General features: G+C 42.4%; 2 protein-coding genes across 2 annotated transcripts; one reads left to right on the top strand and one right to left on the bottom strand.

Moving 5' to 3' along the window:
- Window positions 1-611: 611 nt before the first annotated feature.
- On the top strand, window positions 612-3,715 carry LOC104237721 (uncharacterized). Its single transcript, XM_009791920.2, has 8 exons — window positions 612-969; window positions 1,068-1,155; window positions 1,243-1,328; window positions 2,274-2,352; window positions 2,448-2,507; window positions 2,817-2,938; window positions 3,063-3,134; window positions 3,214-3,715. The coding sequence occupies exons 1-8, from the start codon at window positions 665-667 to the stop codon at window positions 3,314-3,316; spliced, it is 915 nt and encodes a 304-aa protein (XP_009790222.1). The 5' UTR covers window positions 612-664; the 3' UTR covers window positions 3,317-3,715.
- A 1,251-nt stretch (window positions 3,716-4,966) lies between these two features.
- Window positions 4,967-10,340, bottom strand: LOC138874460 (uncharacterized). Its single transcript, XM_070152900.1, has 6 exons — window positions 10,020-10,340; window positions 9,692-9,935; window positions 7,663-7,898; window positions 7,371-7,578; window positions 6,496-6,744; window positions 4,967-5,163 (listed from the first exon to the last, which is right to left on the bottom strand). The coding sequence occupies exons 1-6, from the start codon at window positions 10,338-10,340 to the stop codon at window positions 4,967-4,969; spliced, it is 1,455 nt and encodes a 484-aa protein (XP_070009001.1).
- Between the last annotated feature and the right edge of the window lie 10,817 nt (window positions 10,341-21,157).

Genomic DNA, 21,157 nt, shown 5'->3' with positions numbered 1-21,157 from the left:
AGTAGTTAATTTATATTCTAATATTAATATTTTATTTTTTTCTCATAATAAAACTTGTATTTTATATTCTCTTTTTTCCCTTTAATTACTAAGCTGTCTATTCTCTAAAAAAAAGGAATGAAAAACATGGAATAAATTTTTATAAAAATTTTATTATTCTGAAGTCCTCGAGCATTACAACAAACAAGTTAAAATAATAGAATTTATTCTGATATCAAATTATAAGCTTCTAGAATCGTGTTCTATTATTCTAACTTTCTATTTTTGAGCTTTAGATTTACAATATATATATATATATATATATATATATATATATATATATATATATATATATATATAGTGCACATATATCAACTATAAAGTATTAATCAAATTAATCAATGTGAATTTCTTTTTAAAGATTGAGACCTCCTAATAATGTTTGGCTTTAGGCCTCCAATATTTTTTAGCCGTCTTTGCTTATACTTCAATAATATTCTATGAGATTATTATTTTGACTTTTAGAGTGATAGTCCTTTAAATCTAATGCTTAATTACTTTAATATTCTCCATTAAACATTCTATTAAAGTAGAGATATAAATAAAGAGATTTTATGTCCAATTTGAAAATAAAATAAAAAGCTTGAATTCTTAAGCAGAGTATTCCTCCAAGATAAAGCTAAGAATGCATCCAATGTCTTTTACACATCAACAATTCCTCCACTTTAATCTTCCTCAAGTGGCGCCGCCGGCGCCGGCGCCGGCGCTATGGAGTGTCTCTTCACGTCCTTGGCTATCAATTAGAAAGAGGGAGATGGAATGTTTGACGATTACTGCTGCTGCAGCGGGAGATTTAAGTGCAGATGCTACTAGTAGTAGTAGTGCCAAAGGGTCGGGAACCACCGCCAGAGGGCGGAGGTTGTTGAAGGTCAGGGAGGAGAAGAGGAAACGTGAATATGAACGTCTCCACAACTACCCTGCTTGGGCCAAGTCTTTTTCTTTCTCCCTTGATTTTATTCTATGTTACATGGCCTAGTCTCCACCACGGTCGGTGCTTGAAACATTTCGTTTTTTGTTTGTTTTTTCAGAGTGCTAGAAGATGCTTGTAAGCATGACACAGAGCTTCGTGCTGTGCTTGGTGATAGTATTGGCAATCCAGAGCTTATGAGGAAAAGGGTGGGTGCTATTTTATCCTTTTCTAAATACTCCACTTTTTTATTGATTAAATTTCAATTAAATTTATCCTTTTCTCCATTTTGATAGGTCGAAGAAAGAGTTCGAACCAAGGGCCAAAATTTTTACAAGTCTAAAACAGGATCTGTGCTTACATTCAAAGTCAGCTTTAGAGAGTAATTAAATTCTGACTCTTCCGTCTTCTTAAAATTCCCTGGTGTAGTGCACTTCATTCTGTTAAATATAAAAGCGGAGAAGAAGAATTAGTCCATGTCTTTGTTCACTTCTTTAGGTGTCACACTAAGGTTATTTTGTCTGACAATATAGGGTTCTTGTCAAAATTGCTTTGTTCGACGGGCTAATAGTTCATTAAAATCTCTATTTGGGCCTATTGCGCGTGTGATTGTAGCAACACAGGTCCTACAACTAAAAAGAAGGTATAGATCAGGAAATGCACTGGAGTTAATCTGAGTTATTATAATTCAAATACATGGCCTTTTGGTTTGTTATTCGTGCTTTATATTTCTTAACATCAGCTGTCACAAAGCTGCAAATGCTTTGCAGATATTTATAGGCCCTTATACAATAAATTGTTCAGCAGTTTTAGTTGACTGTCTTTGTAGAACATATATGTTTTTGGTATGAAGGAAAATATTTTCGTCGGAAAATGTTTCTAGTGCCTGATTGGTGAATGAAATATACTGTGTGGAAATAATAATTATTATGGATAAATAGTTTCAAGTATTGGATAGTTTACTTTTTGAGCAACTACTCCCTTGGGGAAATTTTCAGTCTTCTCGAGTAAGGGTGTCCCTTTTCTTTACCTTTTTGATGGGTTTATTTTGAATATCCCTTATCCAAAAACCCATTGAACCAATCACACCCTTATGCATATTCTATGGCTACAACAGGTCTGTTAGATGTAGTGGTGCACCCATCCCCATCAAATCCTTGGTCTGATGCTGTCCGTGAGGTCTGTTCGGTCATGAGCTTGGGCTATGACACTAAGTTAACAATATAATCATTAAACTGAAAATGTTGCCTATTATTGCAATATTCTTTTTTATTCTTTGCTATAATGTTAAGATATATCACTCACTGCATCTAACTTGAATTGTCAGTTTTAATCCTCTTGATTCGTACATATGGTTCGAATTATACGGCTCACCATCTGATCGAGACGTTAACCTTCTCGGTAGTGTATGTTGTTTGCTTCTCTGTTCTCACATCACATGACTTACTTTTAGCCTATTGAGTTTGATAACTTGAGGAAGATCTTTTGCTCCTAATGGCAGGTTATCCAGGCATGGTATGTCATCGGCCGATTAGGCGCATTTAACTCATCTAATTTGCAGGTGAACACCTGTTATTTCTGTGTCCTGCCGTTGTTTAGTGTTGTCATTCCCATCACTCTGCTTCCTTAGCAAGTAACCAATCATTAAGTGGAGTACATACAATCATCGTCCTTTAAGTTTTTAATACCTCAAAACAAGATGGTATTAGGTCCAGTTGTAACTGTATGAAGTTATTAGTTCTATTCTGTGCTTGATCATTTTAGTTCATTCATCCCCTTTTTTCTTTTTCTGAAATTTTTGATTGCAAAGAATTGAACTCTCCCTTTAACATGATTGGGTAAGGTTCATATTTGTGTTAAATGAATGCAGCTGGGGGGTTCATCGTTGGAGTTTGATCCTCTTTATGATGCAGACAAAGGCTCCAAGGTGATGCCTTCATCGTTCCATGACATAAGTAATGTTGAATTCCAGGACAATTGGGGCAGAGTTTGGTATGCCTTTCTTTGCACCTTTCTCATTTAAATTTACAAATATTTCGTTAAAGATTCCTTGTAATGCTTCTTTTCTTTAGTGTGGAAAAACTTGCTTATTTCAACTTGGTCATGTGTATAATAGGGTGGATCTTGGTACAGCTGATTTCTTCTCAATTGACGTACTTCTCAATTGCTTGACTGTATTGAGCTCAGAGTAAGCGTTTCACTATCAAATTTATGAGTGGTTGACATCATCTTAGCTGAGATGCTAACATGTGTAGTTCACTATGCAGATATTTAGGCATTCAACAAGTGGTTTTTGGTGGTCGTCGGATGGGTGATTGGGAAGAGGGAATGACCAATTCTGGTGACGGATACAAATATTTTGAAATTTGACGGAGGAAATGCAACAAAATCAAGAATCAGCTGGGAGGAAATGGATAGTAGATTTATCAAGCAAATGAAATATTTAGCTCTTCAATTTGAAGAGAGATGTAGTTTTGTAGTATTATCCTTATGATACGATAGTATTTGGGATAGGACTCCGTTACTGTATTAATGATAGTAGTGAAGTTAAATGATTAGAAAAAGTGATTAATGTGCAGAGCTAATGATAGTATATCTATAATAGCTTTTTCATACTCAATTTCTCTAGCCCCCCTTGCGTTTGGATGTAGTACATCAATTCTGGGATACTTGTGGCCTGTTTCCTAGAAAGTAGTAGAAATAGGCAGCTACTTGGAGATTTGTATGTAATAAAGAGTTGGGATTAAGGATAAGTTGGTGTTATACTTACATTACTTCCAACATTTTTAGGATTGGAGACTTGTATGTTATAAAGAGATAAAGAAACACACAATTTAATTTATTGAAGGCTAAATATGCTTAGCCAAATATCATAATCAGAATTTACCGTAACTCAAGGATCAAAAGTTCATTTATCTCTTTAGTAAAATAAGAATTCTCAAAATGTATTTTTTAGTTTCTAATGAGGGAGCAACAACAACAAACCAGTATAATCTCACTTAGTGGGGTCTGGGGAGGGTAGTGTGTACGCAGACCTTATCCCTACCCTGGGATAGAGAGACTGTGTCCAAATAGATCCCCGGCATCTTTCCCTCCAAGAACTTTCCACCTTGCTCTTGGGGAAACTCGAACTCACAACCTCTTGGTTGGAAGTGGAGGTTGCTTACCATCCATCAGAGCAACCCCTCTTGTCTAACGAGGGAGCATAAGACTGAAAATATTTTAGTGTTAAAATGGTAGGAGCATGTGAAATCTGTAGGTTATGCTTTGAACTTTTACTCTTAGAAGAGGGACAATTGTGATTTCTTTTTTGTTGCTTGTATGACTTCCTACAAGGTGTCTGATGTTTACAAACGACCAAACTCTGAACTATGTCATGCTAAAGCTTCACATGATGAAGCCTCTCACATTTCTGACAATCGTTGTACCTTAGTGCAATTCACTGAGATGCTTAGGTGTCGGTTAACTCAAAAACTATTTTCAACATGCTGTTAAAATTAAGGGCTACATACTTGTGACCGTTACTGTATTAAAACAAAAATGTTAGAAGAATAAAGAAATCTAGAAAACAATAAAGAATCAGAAATATGTAGGGTCTGGGAAGGATAACATGTACGCAGCCTTAACCTTGCCTGCCCCTGGAAGGGCTGAGTAAAATTAAAACCTCTTTAAAATGGAAAAACTATGTGCAGTTTGTTCATTTTTTCTGCTCTCAACAGAACTACATTGCCCTTTCATATTTTTATGGGGAGAGGTAATACCAAAAATGCTAGTGTGCATCTAAGTCAAAATATGTGCAGGTTCTAAACTTTTATGCTCGTAAAATGCACCCTGTTTCCTGTTAATAACTGAATCAACATATCAGGATTGTCAAATATTATTATTATTTTTTATATGTTACCCTTTCAAAAATTTTCTTTTTTTTTCTTTTCAGAATTCTCGAGTTCCCTATTGTTTCTGTGTTTCACAGGTCAGAAGGTGCATCAACATCAGAAACACGAAGATTACGAAGAAGAAGCATTAGTATAACTCCAGAAATTGGTGATGATATTGTAAGGTCAATGTTTCTGCTATAATGGTCTTATCAACAGTGCTTACTACAGCTCTATTATACATTGGCTCATTTTTCCTGTACAAATTTTGTGCAAATCTGAATGTGTTGATTCCTACTGTGTCATTATACCTATCTTCCTGGCAGATTCCAAGAAGTTTCTCAACTGTGTTTTATTTGAAAAAGTTTATAAAGTTTTTCATGTTCACAAACAGAGGTAATTGCTATAGAAGCAAGAAAATGTGTTTTTGTTTTTTCAGAAAAATCAAAGCAAAGCTCATTGATTTTACTTTGACCCTTCTTTCTTAAATTCTCTCTGAAATTTAAAGAAATTTCTATTTTTGTTCCTTTTCGGAAACAGCCTCTTTACCCTCTCGGGGTAGGGTAAGATCTGCGTACACACTACCCTCCCCAGACCTCACTAGTGGAATTTCACTAGGTCGTTGTTGTTGTTGTTGTTCTGTTTTTGTTCCTCCCTTTCTTTTGTCTGTAAGCTTTTTTCCATAATTAACCTTTCTTATTTTATTTCTTATTCCATATTTTGCTTGAGTTTTTCAAAAATTTCTCTAACTTTATTTTGTTTTGCGTAAGCTTTTATTATCTTTTATATTATTTTCTTGTTTTTTTAAATTGTTGCTGTCATAATAACTCATTTGCCTAATACATATTACTTTATTGAAATGTTATTATGTTTAGATACAATAACAACAACCCAGTATAATCCCACAAGTGGGGTCTGGGGAGGATAATATGTACACATCGACAAGGGACGATATATTAGTACTATCAATAGACTCATAATAACATAACATAACATAACATAAAATAAAAATAACAGCAATATAAGAAATATAGGAAATACGAAAAAGATGGAAGATATAATAATATCCAGCAGATAAAGCCCTGCATCAGTAGCTGACCAGTAGCATCCTAAGACTAACTTCTAACTGGCTAGTCTCACTCTAGTGCGCTGTAGAAATACTCACAACTTCCCTCTAGCCTACAACCTTAATGCTCGACCTCCATAATTCCCTGTCAAGGGCCATGTTCTCAGTAATCCTAAGTCGCTCCATGTCCTGCCTGATCACCTCTCCCGAATACTTCTTAGGTCTCCCTCTACCTCTTCTCATGCCCACCACAGCCAGTCGTTCACACCTCCTCACCGGTGCCTCAGTGCTCCTCCTCTGAATGTGCCCGAACCATCTGAGTCTTGCTTCCCGCATCTTATCCTCCATGGGGGCCATGCCCACCTTCTCTCGAATATCTTCATTCCTAATCTTATCCATCCTTGTATGCCCGCACATCCACCTCAATATCTTCATCTCTGCTACTTTCATCTTCTGGATGTGTGAGTTCTTAACCGGCCAATACACGGTCCTATACAACATGGTAGACCTAACCACTGCTCTATAAAACTTACCTTTTAGTAACGCTGGCACTTTCTTGTCACACAGGACTCCCGACGCTAACCTCCACTTCATCCACCCCACCCCTATACGGTGTGTGACATCCTCGCCGATCTCCCCGATCCCCTGAATAACTGACCCAAGGTACTTGAAACTACTCCTCTTAGGAATCACTTGAGAGTCAAGCCTCACTTCTACTCCCATTTCCGCCGGCTCGGCCCCAAATTTGCACTCGAGGTATTCCGTCTTCGTCCTGTTCAACCTGAAGCCTTTAGACTCAAGGGCTTGTCTCCAAACCTCTAGCCTCTCGTTGACGCCATCTCGTGTCTCATCAATTAGAACTATGTCATCAGCAAATAGCATGCACCATGACACATCTCCTTGAATATGATGAGTTAGTGCATCCATCACCAGGGAAAATAGGAAAGGGCTGAACATAGACCCTTGGTGTAATCCCGTAACAACCGGAAAGTGCTCGGAGTCGCCTCCTACTGTCCTAACCTGAGTCTTAGCTCCATCATACATGTCTTTAATCACCCTAATGTAGGCCGCCGGGACCCCTTTAACCTCTAAGCAGCTCTATAAGACCTCCCTAGGAACTCTGTCGTACGCTTTCTCTAGATCAATAAACACCATGTGGAGATCCTTCTTCTTATCCCTGTATTGTTCCACCATCCTCCTAATAAGGTGGATAGCTTCTGTGGTAGATCGCCCCAACATGAACCCGAACTGGTTGTCTGAAATAGACACCATCTTTCGCACTCTCACTTCTACCACTCTCTTCCAGACTTTCATGGTATGACTCAGTAATTTGATACCCCTATAGTTGTTACAGCTCTGGATATCGCCTTTGTTTTTATATAACGGAACCATTGTACTCCACCTCCACTCTTCAGGCATCCTATTAGTCTTGAATATAACATTAAACAACCCAGTAAGCCATTCCAAGCCTGCTCTTCCCACACACCTCCAAAGTTCAACCGGAATTTCGTCTGCTCGGTAGCTCTGCCCCTTCTCATCTTACGCATTGACTCCATGACCTCATCAACCTCAATATCCCTACAATAACTTAATTCATGGGGACTGTCGACATTCCTCAATTCACCTAGTAAAATATCTTGATCCCCTTCTTCATTTAGGAGTTTATGAAAGTAGGTCTGCCATCTCCTCTTAATCTGGTCACCCCCCATCAAAACTTTGCCGTCATCATCTTTTATGCACCTCACTTGGTCCAGATCCCGAGCCGTCCTCTCTCTCACCTTAGCGATTCGGAATAACTTCTTTTCCCCGCCTTTGTTCCCTAGTTCCTCATACAGACGAGCAAAAGCTGCTGTCTTAGCCTCCGTTACTGCCATCTTCGCCTCCTTCCTAGCTACCTTATACCTCTCATTGTTCGCTCTCTTCTCCTCCTCACCAGGGCTCTCTATTAACCGTAGGTAAGCTTCCTTCTTTCCATAATTAACCTTTCTTATTCTATTTCTTATTCCATATTTTGCTTGAGTTTTTCAAAAATTTCTCTAACTTTATTTTGTTTTGCGTAAGCTTTTATTATCTTTTATATTATTTTCTTGCTTTTTTAAATTGTTGCTGTCATAATAACTCATTTGCCTAATACATATTACTTTATTGAAATGTTATTATGTTTAGATACAATAACAACAACCCAGTATAATCCCACAAGTTGGGTCTGGGGAGGATAATATGTACACATCGACAAGAGACGATATATTAGTACTATCAATAGACTCATAATAAAATAACATAATATAACATAAAATAAAAATAACAGCAATATAAGAAATATAGGAAATATGAAAAAGATGGAAGATATAATAGTATCCAGCAGATAAAGCCCTGCATCAGTAGCTGACCAGTAGCATCCTAAGACTAACTTATAACTGGCTAGTCTCACTCTAGTGCGCTGTAGAAATACTCACAACTTCCCCCTAGCCTACAACCTTAATGCTCGACCTCCATAATTCCCTGTCAAGGGCCATGTTCTCAGTAATCCTAAGTCGCTCCATGTCCTGCCTGATCACCTCTCCCCAATACTTCTTAGGTCTCCCTCTACCTCTTCTCGTGCCCACCACAGCCACTCGTTCACACCTCCTCACCGGTGCCTCAGTGCTCCTCCTTTGAATGTGCCCGAACCATCTGAGTCTTGCTTCCCGCATCTTATCCTCCATGGGGGCCATGCCCACCTTCTCTCGAATATCTTCATTCCTAATCTTATCCATCCTTGTATGCCCGCACATCCACCTCAACATCTTCATCTCTGCTACTTTCATCTTCTGGATGTGTGAGTTCTTAACCGGCCAATACACGGTCCTATACAACATGGCAGACCTAACCACTGCTCTATAAAACTTACCTTTTAGTAACGCTGGCACTTTCTTGTCACACAAGACTCCCGACGCTAACCTCCACTTCATCCACCCCACCCCTATACGGTGTGTGACATCCTCGTCGATCTCCCCGATCCCCTGAATAACTGACCCAAGGTACTTGAAACTACTCCTCTTAGGAATGACTTGAGAGTCAAGCCTCACTTCTACTCCCGTTTCCGTCGGCTCGGCCCCAAATTTGCACTCGAGGTATTCCGTCTTCGTCCTGCTCAATCTGAAGCCTTTAGACTCAAGGGCTTGTCTCCAAACCTCTAGCCTCTCGTTGACGCCATCTCGTGTCTCATCAATTAGAACTATGTCATCAGCAAATAGCATGCACCATGGCACATCTCCTTAAATATGATGAGTAAGTGCATCCATCACCAGGGCAAATAGGAAAGGGCGGAACACAGACCCTTGGTGTAATCCCGTAACAACCGGAAAGTGCTCGGAGTCGCCTCCTACTATCCTAACCTGAGTCTTAGCTCCATCATACATGTCTTTAATCACCCTAATGTAGGCCGCCGGGACCCCTTTAACCTCTAAGCAGCTCCATAAGACCTCCCTAGGAACTCTGTCGTACGCTTTCTCTAGATCAATAAACACCATGTGGAGATCCTTCTTCTTATCCCTGTATTGTTCCACCATCCTCCTAATAAGGTGGATAGCTTTTGTGGTAGATCGCCCCAGCATGAACCCGAACTGGTTGTCTGAAATAGACACCGTCTTTCGCACTCTCACTTCTACCACTCTCTCCCAGATTTTCATGGTATGACTCAGTAATTTGATACCCCTATAGTTGTTACAGCTCTGGATATCGCCTTTGTTTTTATATAACGGAACCATTGTACTCCACCTCCACTCTTCAGGCATCTTATTAGTCTTGAATATAACATTAAACAACCCAGTAAGCCATTCCAAGTCTGCTCTTCCCATACACCTCCAAAGTTCAACCGAATTTCGTCTGGCCCGGTAGCTCTGCCCCTTCTCATCTTACGCATTGACTCCATGACCTCATCAACCTCAATATCCCTATAATAACTTAATTCATGGGGACTGTCGACATTCCTCAATTCACCTAGTAAAATATCTTGATCCTCTTCTTCATTTAGGAGTTTATGAAAGTAGGTCTGCCATCTCCTCTTAATCTGGTCATCCCCCATTAAAACTTTGCCGTCATCATCTTTTATGCACCTCACTTGGTCCAGATCCCGAGCCGTCCTCTCTCTCACCTTAGCGATTCGGAATAACTTCTTTTCCCCGCCTTTGTTCCCTAGTTCCTCATACAGACGAGCAAAAGCTGCTGTCTTAGCCTCCGTTACTGCCATCTTCGCCTCCTTCCTAGCTACCTTATACCTCTCATTGTTCGCTCTCTTCTCCTCCTCACCAGGGCTCCCTATTAACCGTAGGTAAGCTTCCTTCTTTGCTTCCACTTTACCTTGGACAACTACATTCCACCACCAGTCTCCTTTGTGGCCACCGATGCGACCCAAAGATGTCCCTAACACCTCTCTCGCCGCCTTCCTTATATAGTTCGCCGTCGTCGACCACATAGTGTTTGCGTCCCCACTACTTCTCCAAGCTCCCATTGCCGATAACCTTCCTTCCAAATCCTGAGCTTTATCCTTAGTCAAAGCGCCCCACCTAATCCTCGGGTGTCCTCGTATTGACCTCTTCTTCCTCTTTATACTAATACCAATGTCCATCACCAAAAGCCTATGCTGCGTTGCAAGGGTCTCTCCTGGGATAACTTTGCAATCCTCGCACAACCTTCTGTCGCATCTCCTGAGGATGAGATAGTCAATCTGAGTCTTCGCCACCGAACTTTGGTAAGTAACCAAGTGCTCCTCCCGCTTCGGAAAACATGAGTTCGCGATCACTAGATCGAATGCCTTGGCAAAGTCCAACAGCGAAGTGCCCCCTTCGTTCCACTCCCCGAAACCAAAGCCGCCATGCACCTCAGTATAACCACCTACCGACGACCCAGTATGACCATTGAAATTTCCTCCTATGAATAACCTCTCGGAAGGCGAAATACTATGAACGACGTCATCTAACCCCTCCCAAAAATGCCTTTTAATCTCCTCATCCAAGCCCGCTTGCAGCGCGTACGCACTAATGACATTTAAAGTACACTCACCCACCACCAATTTAATAGTCATTAGTCTATCATTCACCCGCCTAACCTCTACCACTGACTCTCTAAGATGGCTATCTACCAGGATACCCACTCCATTCTTACCTCTCCGGACTCCAGAGTACCACAACTTATACCCATCTGTATTTTTTGCCCTCGATCCAACCCACCTAGTCTCCTGGACACATGCTATATTAATATTCCTCTTCTGAAGGATCTTTGCCAACTCTATAGACTTACTCGTTAGTGAACCTATGTTCCATGACCCGATTCTCAACTTATAGGCTCTCTTGCCCCCTTTACCTCCCCTACCTCCCGTCCCACCCCCTAACCCCAACCCCACACTATGCCCCACCCGAGGACATGCCCTTAATCTATCATCCCAAACTGCAGCCACTACACCTACGACAATCTAAAGAAGACTCGCTAGTGCACAACGGACAATGAATCAAACTAGAAGGAAACAAGTGACTACTAGTACACTAGTAGAATGATTGAACTGAACTATTGTGAACTAAAGTAACATCAATTTAGCTAACACCAAAAGAGAACGGGAGGTACCAACTCCCGATAACCAAACCTGTGTTTATTACTGTACTCGATGTAGTTGTACGCTCACACACCGCTTCCCACAACCCTTTGCTGACGCCCGTCCAGGTTGCTCTCCTTTGCTAGTGCTCGTACGCCCAACTTGTCTCCAACATTTCGAGAATTTCCCTAAAAACACAGAAAAACCACGACCCAAAAACCAAAAAGAGGGCAGTCACCGCTACCACTGGTGTAGCCCTGACAGTAGTAGGGGAAATGTGGGGAAAAAGCAAAGAACTACACAAAATTTACCAAATTATGTTTAGATAATGGTCATCAAAGTAATAATGTGGGTGGTTTGGTGAAAATCAAACAAAATTATGAATCACAATAAACATTTCCAAAGAACCATCCGAACGTCACCTAGGACCACTTACGGGCAGATATAGATTACAGTACCTAGAAATCATGCCTGGAAGTTCTCTGCCACTATATGAATGTTGACCTGAAGATTGTTAAAAGACTTGTTAGGTACCACGTTCTTGTACTTAATTTCATTTTTGGATCATATTGATACCAGGGATGTTAGAGCAATGAATGAATTCAAAAATAACCAGATTTATAACTGGTCGTTAAAAAATAGCCCAGTTTCAAAAGTAATCGAAATTTAGCCATTTTCATGTAAAGATAAATCTGAGCGAAAACACTGTTCAAAACTCGGAAAATACGCCAGTATATTATACTAGAGTTCCAACATAAGTATGCTTGAACTCCAGCATATTATACTGGAGTTCCAGCATATTATACTGGAGTTCCAGCATAAGTACACTGGAACTCCAGCATAATATACTGGAGTTCCAGCAAGTATAATTGTCCAGTATAATATACTGGAGTTTGGAGCACTGGTGCTCTAGTCTCCAGTATATTATACTAGAGTCAGCAAAGTATACCGGTCCAGCATAATATGCTGGAGTTCATACACAGGTGCACCGAACTCCAGTATATTATGCTGGACCGATCTCTATTGCAGCAAAATAATGACTATTTTTCATTGATTTCGTAAATGCTGGTTATTTTTGAATGACCAGTCCGAAAACTGGCTATACCGTGCTATTTACCGACTCTTGAAAGAACAAGGGAAAAATAGTTCATATCATGCTTCAAACAACAGAGATTATGCGTCAGATCTGAAAAAGGATGTATGTTAATTTTTCTCTCTATTTTAAGGACCACTAGTAGATTTGATGTCTTTTGCTCTAGTAACAGTTAGGTTTTTTTTTTTGATCCAATGACTAGTAGAATTATGTTTTTCCAGTTGTACCTCTTTTAAAATGTAAAAGGAATATGATTGAAGGGCAAAGAATCTTAACTCATATGCTTGTTGAGTGTTCTCCTACTGAACTGTGGTTTTGGATGGACATGTTGTCCATTGATGCCAGAGTTACTAGTCCATTGATGCCAGAGTTATTTTTTTTAGATGATGTAAGGTATTTCATTAATAAACGTCATTAAGAAAATGCAAAGTTACAAATAACAAAAGAACTAGAGCACAAAAATACTAGTTTGTTAGCCCCTTTACATCAAAATATTAGGGAACTAATGAAATCAAAAAATTGACCAAAACTAATTACAGGAGTTAAGTTAGTCCAGCAAAAAAGGTCAAGCATACATCTAGTTTTAAGAGAGTGAGTTGGAGTTGAGATCCCATCAAAACATCTACGATTCCTTTCATTCCACAAGCACCCAAAAAGAAAACTGCAGGGATCATCACCCAGATCTTCTTGATGGTCTTTTCAACTCTCCATAGGCTCCAGCTTGCATATGCTTCACCAACATGCTGTGGCATGACCCATTGAATGCCAAATAGAGAACAAAACATATTCCATAGTTCCTTAGCCACTCTACAATGCAAAAATAGATGGCTGACTGACTCGGAGCTGCTTTGACATACTAGCTAGTAATTCCAACACGCTATCTATCTCCCATTCCTGAACGTATCTTCTGAATAATACATTCCAACTGTTTACTGTGAAAATGTTAATGACAATTAAATTTGTTAATGAGACTCTAAATATATGTGATCTATTTTTATGCTAGTTGTTTAAGCAGTTGATGCTAGATATGTGAAGCTTAACGACAAAATATGAACTAAAGCAGAGTTATAATCAAACCGATGGGCTAGCTATTTGGGCCTCAGACTGACCGATGAGGGGCCTCGAGGTCGATGTCTGGGCTCGAGCTCGAGCTATCGGGGGTAATCGGGGAAGGGCTAATAGTTAGGACATAATCAAGGGAGGCTCTTTATGGCCAATAACAAACGATAAACGAGGAACAAGTATGGAAGTAATAAGCAATAGTAATAATATCGAGAGAATGTGTTAGAGAGAGAAAAAAGAGTTCCTGTATATTTTGTGTAGAATAGTTGGAGCAACAACAACCCCTTACAAAGTGATGAGTATCCCTTTTATATAGGAGGGGAAATCCAACATAGTTCAAAAATGCATTAATTTTAAAGATATGAAGATGGGACGGCTAGATGCGACGCCTTGATACAGGATCCGGGCAGACCGATTTTGTCTGACTTAGCCGCGTGCCTAGGGAATCCCCTATTTTACTCTAGCCTTGATCAATATTCTCTTCGGGTCGGACCTTGACAAGATTCGAAAGAGGGAACTCAGTCACAGCTTCGCGTCCTTGAGGCCTCGAGGTGTTCTTCCGAAGTGACTTAACAACAAGAAATTGGACCCTCTAATTTCGCCGCATACAGATAGTCTCCGCGTTTCCTAGAATGAAGTAATGAGAAAAGATTCTGATACCCAACTCCGCGAGCTTCCCGTGACGATGTCATGCCGATGATGCAACCTATAGCATGAGTTTTCACGACAACCGGGACATCCCATGGACTTGTCTTTTCGACGCCATTCAATGCGCTATCGATTCCCGTTTTCCAAAGTGATAGTACCGCCATCGATTCTGTTCTTCAAGAATGCATTAATTGTACCTGCCGGTCAGTCTTCCAAAGGCATTGGTGGCCATGTCATTGTCCCCTATAAATGGGGGTATTGTGGCGTTATCTCTCTACCCAAGTGCCTTCCTCTATTTATTCATCCCTTCCTTCTCGCCATCTTTCTCTATTGTTGATCACCATGTTTGGGGTTCACGGCCTCAAGGTTGTTTGGCAGCATTCCCATCGGCCGTATGGTGGCCTTTTGCCTAAGCTCCCCTTCGTCGAGCAAGATTATACCGTTCTGTCGCTGTTGTTGTTATGTCTGCTATATCTGTCCGTATTGGCTCGAGATGATGATATACGGGGATCGACTTTCCTCACTTTAGAAAATTATCTGGACTATATACCGCTGCTCACAAAGGGGCTCGGATTATACACCGTTGCTCACCTTTATACCCCCGCTCGACGTGGCACTTTGCCTTGGGCTGGCAGCTTGCACAACTCAATGTCCCAAGAAGTGGATTCAAAGTAGCTGTGCAAGAGAGGCCGACGTTCGCTAGGTCTGTTGTCTCTCCGAGGTTCTCTTGGCCAGTGAGGGTCCTCGACCTTTGGCGGGCTATGGCATTTTTTCATCCCTCCCTGCTTCTCGATTTATCCTTTGGGGATATCACTGTGGAAGGCCGGGATAAGGCTTCTGAGGATGCATGCCCGAAGAGAGGATGTCCGGAGGTGTTGTTGCAGGAGGTGGATCTTCGAGAGTACTAAACTCTAGGCTTTTACCGCGTATGTGCGTCCCTTTGTTTCTTTGTTTCTGCGTAAGGACCCTTTGCGGGCTTTTGTAATCATATGTAAGGGCCCCTAGAGGGTCGTTGTAAATAAATGTTTATAAATACAGAGATGTTTTATTGACTTCTGCCTTTGATACTTGCCATATTCTTGTATACTTTTGTGCACTTGCAGGGATTCTAAATGTTTACTTCTGTTGACGACCGTCAATATCTAATTCGGGTGCGAGCATTCCTTGCAGTCTTTAGTTGATAGAAATTGCTCCTTTCTGAGCCTACTGCTATTTTTTGGACCAAGCCTGAAGCGGTCTGATAGGCTCGGGTCATTGGGACCCTCGAGTCTCGTGGAGATGGAGCATCGAACCTCAAAATTTCGAGAGTAGCCTCTGAGTGAAGGTCAGCTTCAGGCACTTGGAGATTTACTTTGAACATAATGTAGATAACCTTTTAAGGCGTTATAGGTAGGTCCCTGAGGAGGGGTTACCCATATTTAGGCAATTTCCTGAGGTCGAGCCCTCATGGACAGAGCTCGAAGTGCTTACTTTTCTCCTTGAGAGGAAAACTCGAGGTCGGGTACCACCTCAGAACTAGAGACGACGTGACTGGCTTTTTGAAGCCTTACTTCTTTTCGATGGAGGTCCTTGAGGTCGGGTACCACCTTGGAACCCATATCAAAGCCGTCAGCCTCCTGGGCCTAACTTGGGTAGGCGGACCGTCATTGTTTTCCTACATATATATGGGGTTGCTCCCGCTTCTTAGGAGATCCTATTATCTTAGATAGCTATCCTTCCATTTCGGCATTGAGTCCTTCATTACCTTAGTGCCAAAGCGTTCGTGTAGGTTCCCACTTTAGTTTGCTAGTTCCACCATAGCCATGACTGCTACTTCAGGGTATGCCTGGTAGAGAGGGGAAAGTTCCACTCCCAGTGCTTAGGATCCACCAGAGTTTACTTTGAAGACTATGTCTTCGATAAGAGATGAGCACCTAAAGCTAGTGAGGAGAGACTGCGGATGGGGTGAGGGGGTAGCATTGCAAGCGTTTCCCTCGAACGAGGGTATCACAGACCTTGCCGATGGATTCCTGAACGTGTACTTGCACCCTTTCCCATTAGGCCCCCTTGATAGGGTCATGCTTGATTTCTGTTTAAAGTATTGGGTTACTTTGGCGCAGATACACCCGTCATTTTGGCGAATAGTGCTGATGATGAGGTCTTTTGCAGAGAAGGTAGGGCTTGAATTCATGCTCGATCACCTTGTCAGGCTGTACCGGCCCTTTCATCATCGAGGTCTACTAACCTTGCGATGCCGTTCATCCACGCCCTTTATTGTTGATAACGAGGAAGATGGAGATCAAGAGTGGGCTAGTAGATTAGTCCGGGTCCGAACGACTGACGTTATCCCTGTGGAAGTTATGCCATTCCCCGAGGAATGGAATTATATGTGTGAGTGGAGCACCTCGTGCTTTCTCAGATTTGCTCATGGCAGAAGCTAGTTTATTAATCGTGTTTTCTCCTTTCATGCAACAATTTTGTGGGCGCCGGGCAAAGTTCCTGATCTGCCTGGTTGGGTCCAAAAGTTGGTGACCCATTCGACCTGTGATGAGCGTAGGTGGCGAGCCGTGTCTCGAGGTATATGGGAAGCAAAGTATCATGGTATGTGTGTACGCTGCTTTTATCTTGTCTCTCGTACATTTGGGAGGGCCTTTTCTCCTTTTCATGTATTAATCTTGCCGTTGTAGGTATCAGAGGGTTTGCATGGGAGAGGCTGTGCTTCTCCGGAGAAGGGGAGGGGTTGGCATATTTCGAGCTAAAGGATGACGATGATAGATGGGATATGCATTTATAGTGTGATGACGCTCACAACAGGGCAAAATAGGGCCGAGTCTTTGAGGAGAAAACATCTTCCGAGCCTGCTATACCCGAAGTCTCTGGTCCTGGAGAGGAGGTCCCTCCGAGCGATCATGCTTCGACCGGGATTGATTCTTCCAGGGCATGGGGGACTAGATTGACAGAGGTGTGCTCGGCCTTCGAGGAAGTCCACCGACTTCACTTCGCGGTGAGCTTTGGCATAGGCCTTCCGAATCTTGCGTCTTCCCTTCCTTATCGAGTTTTTCTTTTGCAGGCTTTTGGCAGGCTTAGGTCCGAGCTGCTCCGTCATGGGGCTAGGTTCCGGAAAGATCTGGATGAGGGTGAGTCCCTTGGGCTCCTCTGCAAGGAGAAGGAAGCTGAGTTGATACACTGGCGATATGAGGTGTGCCAGAGCTCGAATTACGAGGGTTATTTGATGGAGTAGGTAACTTTTCATACCAGGCAGGTATGCGTTTTGCTTCTTAACCTCTCAGTTTAACTCTTCGCCTATCCCAGCTGTAGAAAAAGACAGAGGCCCTGGAACGCCTCAGGGGTGAAGCCGACCAAATCAGGAATGACTGCGTCAAGCTAAGAGCCCAGACGCAGGTTCAAGTTTCAGAGGAGAAGGGTGCCTTGGCTAAAGTTCCTGCCTTCGAGGTCCAACTCCGCTTAGCTCATGATAACACTTTAGTCCAAGCGGATATGATCACGAGACTCGAATCTGAAATTTCGAAGGTCATGGCTGAGATTGTTGATGCTCGGACCAAAGCCGCACTGAGCCGGGCTAAGGCTGATAAGGAGATGGTGATTTATTTGAAGGACGCAACCGATGCCCAAGACGAGTTGAAGAGGTTCCTCGATCATGAAGAGAGGATCAAAGAATATGCTCGTTGCAGATCCCGAAGAAAGGTTCTCGAGGAGATCGGTATCAGGGGATTTTGTTCTCCCGAAAGAGTTGGTGCGAGCGAGAGTGGACGAGCGTGACGCTCGGTCACTTTTGTCCGACGCTGAGGAGAGCGAAGATGAGGCTGGTAGGCCGTAGCCCTCAGGGGCGGGGCGTAGACTTTGCCATCTCGTATGTGATATTTTCAGAGCATGTTTGTAGATGGAGGATGCATTTTTTTACGTATTTAAATAAAAGAAAACTTGAAGCTTTATTTCTTATGTACCCCTTTCTGCTTTGCTTCTGACCAGGTAGACTGGTTTCAGAGTTGGTGAGAATCTTTAGATTTGTGATATGGCTCCGGGGCTTATCAGGCAGGCCGGGGGGCTCTTAGCGTTCGGTCGGTGCAGCCTATAAAGTAAGTTGGAGTTAGAGCTCTTATGCTTTTGCTCAATTGTTTTGGGTTTAGTCTCCGAGTCAGGCTTCGACCTGAGCTCATTTGACCCTCAAGCTTTTGTGTCTGCACGGGCGGGTGACAACGGCTCTTACACCTTGCCCTTGGGCATTTGTATTTTAAATATTTTGGGTTTAGTCTCTGAGTCGGATTTCGACTCGATCCAATAATTAACCCTCAAGTTTTGTGTTTGCGTGGGCCGGCGATGACAGCTCTTATGCCTTGGGTCGAAGTGACCTTTTATGTGTGTGTCCTTGAGGCTCATGAAGCTGGCGACGATGGCACTTACGCTTTGCCCTTAGGCATGTATAGTTAATAATTTTGGATCCGGTCTCCGAATCGGGTTACGACTCGAGCTCATTTTGACCCTCAAGTTTTCAAATTTCAAGCTGGCGACAGTGGCTCTTACGCTTTTGGTCGATGTGACCTTTTAGTGTGTGGCCCTGAGTTTCGTTAGGCTGGAGACAATGGCTCTTACGCTTTGCCCTTAGGCATATGTAGGTTTTGTTTTCCTCTTGTTAAGGACTTTTTGAAATGATTTTTCCTGACCCGTCGTCGGTTTGGGAAGAACCTCGATTTTAAGTCGTTCGTGGCGATATTCGAGCACCTCGGAAGGTTTAGCTCGTATATTGAGTAGCTCGAAGCCTTATGATTTGGAGCTGACATGGTCGAAGCTCTTTTGCCTGTTGAGGGTAGCCTGTTTAACCAGTTATTTTCGAAGTAGATTCGAAGTAATGGCCTATGATTTTGTAGCGACGGTCGGGCGTCCTCGAGTCGCGTTAATTCGGCTGGTACAGCCGTATGACCGTAGTCATTTGTGTTTGGTCGGAGCCATTTTTGATCCCGAGTGTAGTAGTTTAGGCATCTACATCGAGGGTATGCCCTTTCGGGAGTCTTACAAATGCGATGTATAACCTAAACTTCGGGATTGAGTTTATGCCCGTAGTATGGTCTTACAAAATTTTCATGCCTTTTGAGGTCTTACAGTTTAGTTGATACTTGGTACAAGTATGATTCATGCCTTACTTGAGGTCTTACAGTTTAGTTAGTACTTGGTACAAGTACGATTCATGCCTTGCTTGGGGTCTTACAGTTTTCGTTGTTGCCTTAAATAGGTTTTACTAGACCGAGTCTGCCCGCTCGGGGTCTTATGGCCTCAAGTTTTTTAAATGCATGGCGATTTGCGACAGTCTCCGAGTCATCAAGTTTGCTTAGGCTTGGGGGCCGTTACTCATGAGCTCGGAATTACCTTATTGAGGGCTTATGACTTTGGAGATTCCAACCTTGGGGTAATGAGCTTTCTGAGTTTGTGGTGTCAGTCTCCGAGTGTTCGGGATAATTTTCCTATTTGGAGATGTTTTGTAATTTTCATGCTGCCTCGTCGAGGGCTTATGAGTATAGAGTTCTGACCCTGAGGCCATGTGGGAGGCAAGTTATTGACGCTAGTTTCTGAGTAATTCGGGGCGTTCTCGATGGAGGGATCCTTGCTGTGAAAGTGCTGAATTTTTTTTGGAGTACGAGATGCTTTTGGCGAAAGATATTCTTTGATTGTTTGGCATAAGTACATGATTTCCTGTTGGAACCTTGTTTGTCATTCCCCGGTTCTTTCGAGTGGACGACCTCTCAAGGGGGTTCCCTCTAGTGTCCGGGGCTGATCGCAAAAGAAGCCTGTACGCTTGTCGGATCCTCCTTAGGTAACGTGTGAACGTTGCCTCGTGAAAAACCCTGCCGACTAAACCCTTTCTAAGACAAAAGGTTGGCCGAAAGAAAAGAGTGCAACGGATGCCATTAAGGCCTTGAGATCTTCGGGTTGGGTTAACACTTTCGACCGCCCTGATCGGGCGCCTGTATATGGGTTAGTGTAAAATAATGAAAGAGGGAGGTGATCTTACCGTATCGTGGGGCGCGCCAGTGATGTTCCGAGGTCTGATGTGTCCCTATTGTTTGGAGCGAGGACTCGGTACGACCCTCCACTGTGTTTAATCGGGCTTAGCCGAGGACGTAGTTCGATTGTCCTTTGACTTTTTCAAAGATAGAGATATTGGTGCCGGCGCTACGTTACGTAACGCGAATGCTTCCCTTGCCGCGGTTGTTCCTCATAGACGGTTTTAACCCCATCCTCCGTCGAAAATTTCACCATTTGGTGGAGGGTGGACGGTGTCATCCTCATGTAGTGTATCCTTGGTCATCCGGATAAGGCATAATGTTTCATGTCTCCTTCAACGACATGGAGTATTGGCGTTTTGGGCCGCGTCGGCCACACTGACTGGGAGAGTGGTTTCCCCCTTTCATTATTTTGATCTCCATGTTGAATCTGTTAAGGATTTGAGAGGCGGGCACGATTTGGTCTAGCAGTTCGGGCTGCTCTATTGGTCGAGCTACCTGGATTCACGAGCACATGTTTTATTCGAAATGAATAAATGAAAAGAGAGGTTACTAGTGTGTTGTTATGAGGTTGGGGAAAGGTCTTGGAGTCTTCCTCGCTGTACGGGAGGGCATCTTCGGGTACGTATCCCCGAGTTCGTCTTTCTCTAGTAATGGATATTTCTATACTTCTCGTCGTGGGTTCCTGGTGAGTGTCGACACTCTTCTAATATCACATGGATAATGTGCCGTGATTCATTTCCTTCGTTCTTCTTGGTTGCTTCTCTTTCTCGAAATTGGTTTTTAGCCCGATCGCTAAAAATTTCTCGGCGGTGATGTTTATCAAGTAGCCTGGCTATTTCCTTTCAGAGCTGGTGGCAATCTTTGGTTTTATGGCCATGCATATTATGAAGTGCACATACTAA

This window comes from Nicotiana sylvestris, chromosome 8, assembly GCF_000393655.2.
Source record: "Nicotiana sylvestris chromosome 8, ASM39365v2, whole genome shotgun sequence".
In the NCBI taxonomy this organism is placed as follows: domain Eukaryota; kingdom Viridiplantae; phylum Streptophyta; class Magnoliopsida; order Solanales; family Solanaceae; genus Nicotiana; species Nicotiana sylvestris.
This window is presented reverse-complemented; position numbering and strand designations above follow the sequence as displayed.

Bases quoted from the DNA above. Each gene is read 5' to 3' on its own strand.
- LOC104237721 (XM_009791920.2), top strand. From the start codon at position 665: ATGCATCCAATGTCTTTTACACATCAACAATTCCTCCACTTTAATCTT. The intron at 2,508-2,816 runs GTGAACACCTGT...AAATGAATGCAG, and splicing joins TTAACTCATCTAATTTGCAG to CTGGGGGGTTCATCGTTGGA. The intron at 2,939-3,062 runs GTATGCCTTTCT...TGTGTATAATAG, and splicing joins GACAATTGGGGCAGAGTTTG to GGTGGATCTTGGTACAGCTG.
- LOC138874460 (XM_070152900.1), bottom strand. From the start codon at position 10,340: ATGTGGTCGACGACGGCGAACTATATAAGGAAGGCGGCGAGAGAGGTG. The intron at 7,899-9,691 runs GTTGTTTAATGT...GAAAAACTCAAG, and splicing joins GACTTGGAATGGCTTACTGG to CAAAATATGGAATAAGAAAT. The intron at 7,579-7,662 runs GTGAGAGAGAGG...GGGGGTGACCAG, and splicing joins AGTTATTCCGAATCGCTAAG to ATTAAGAGGAGATGGCAGAC.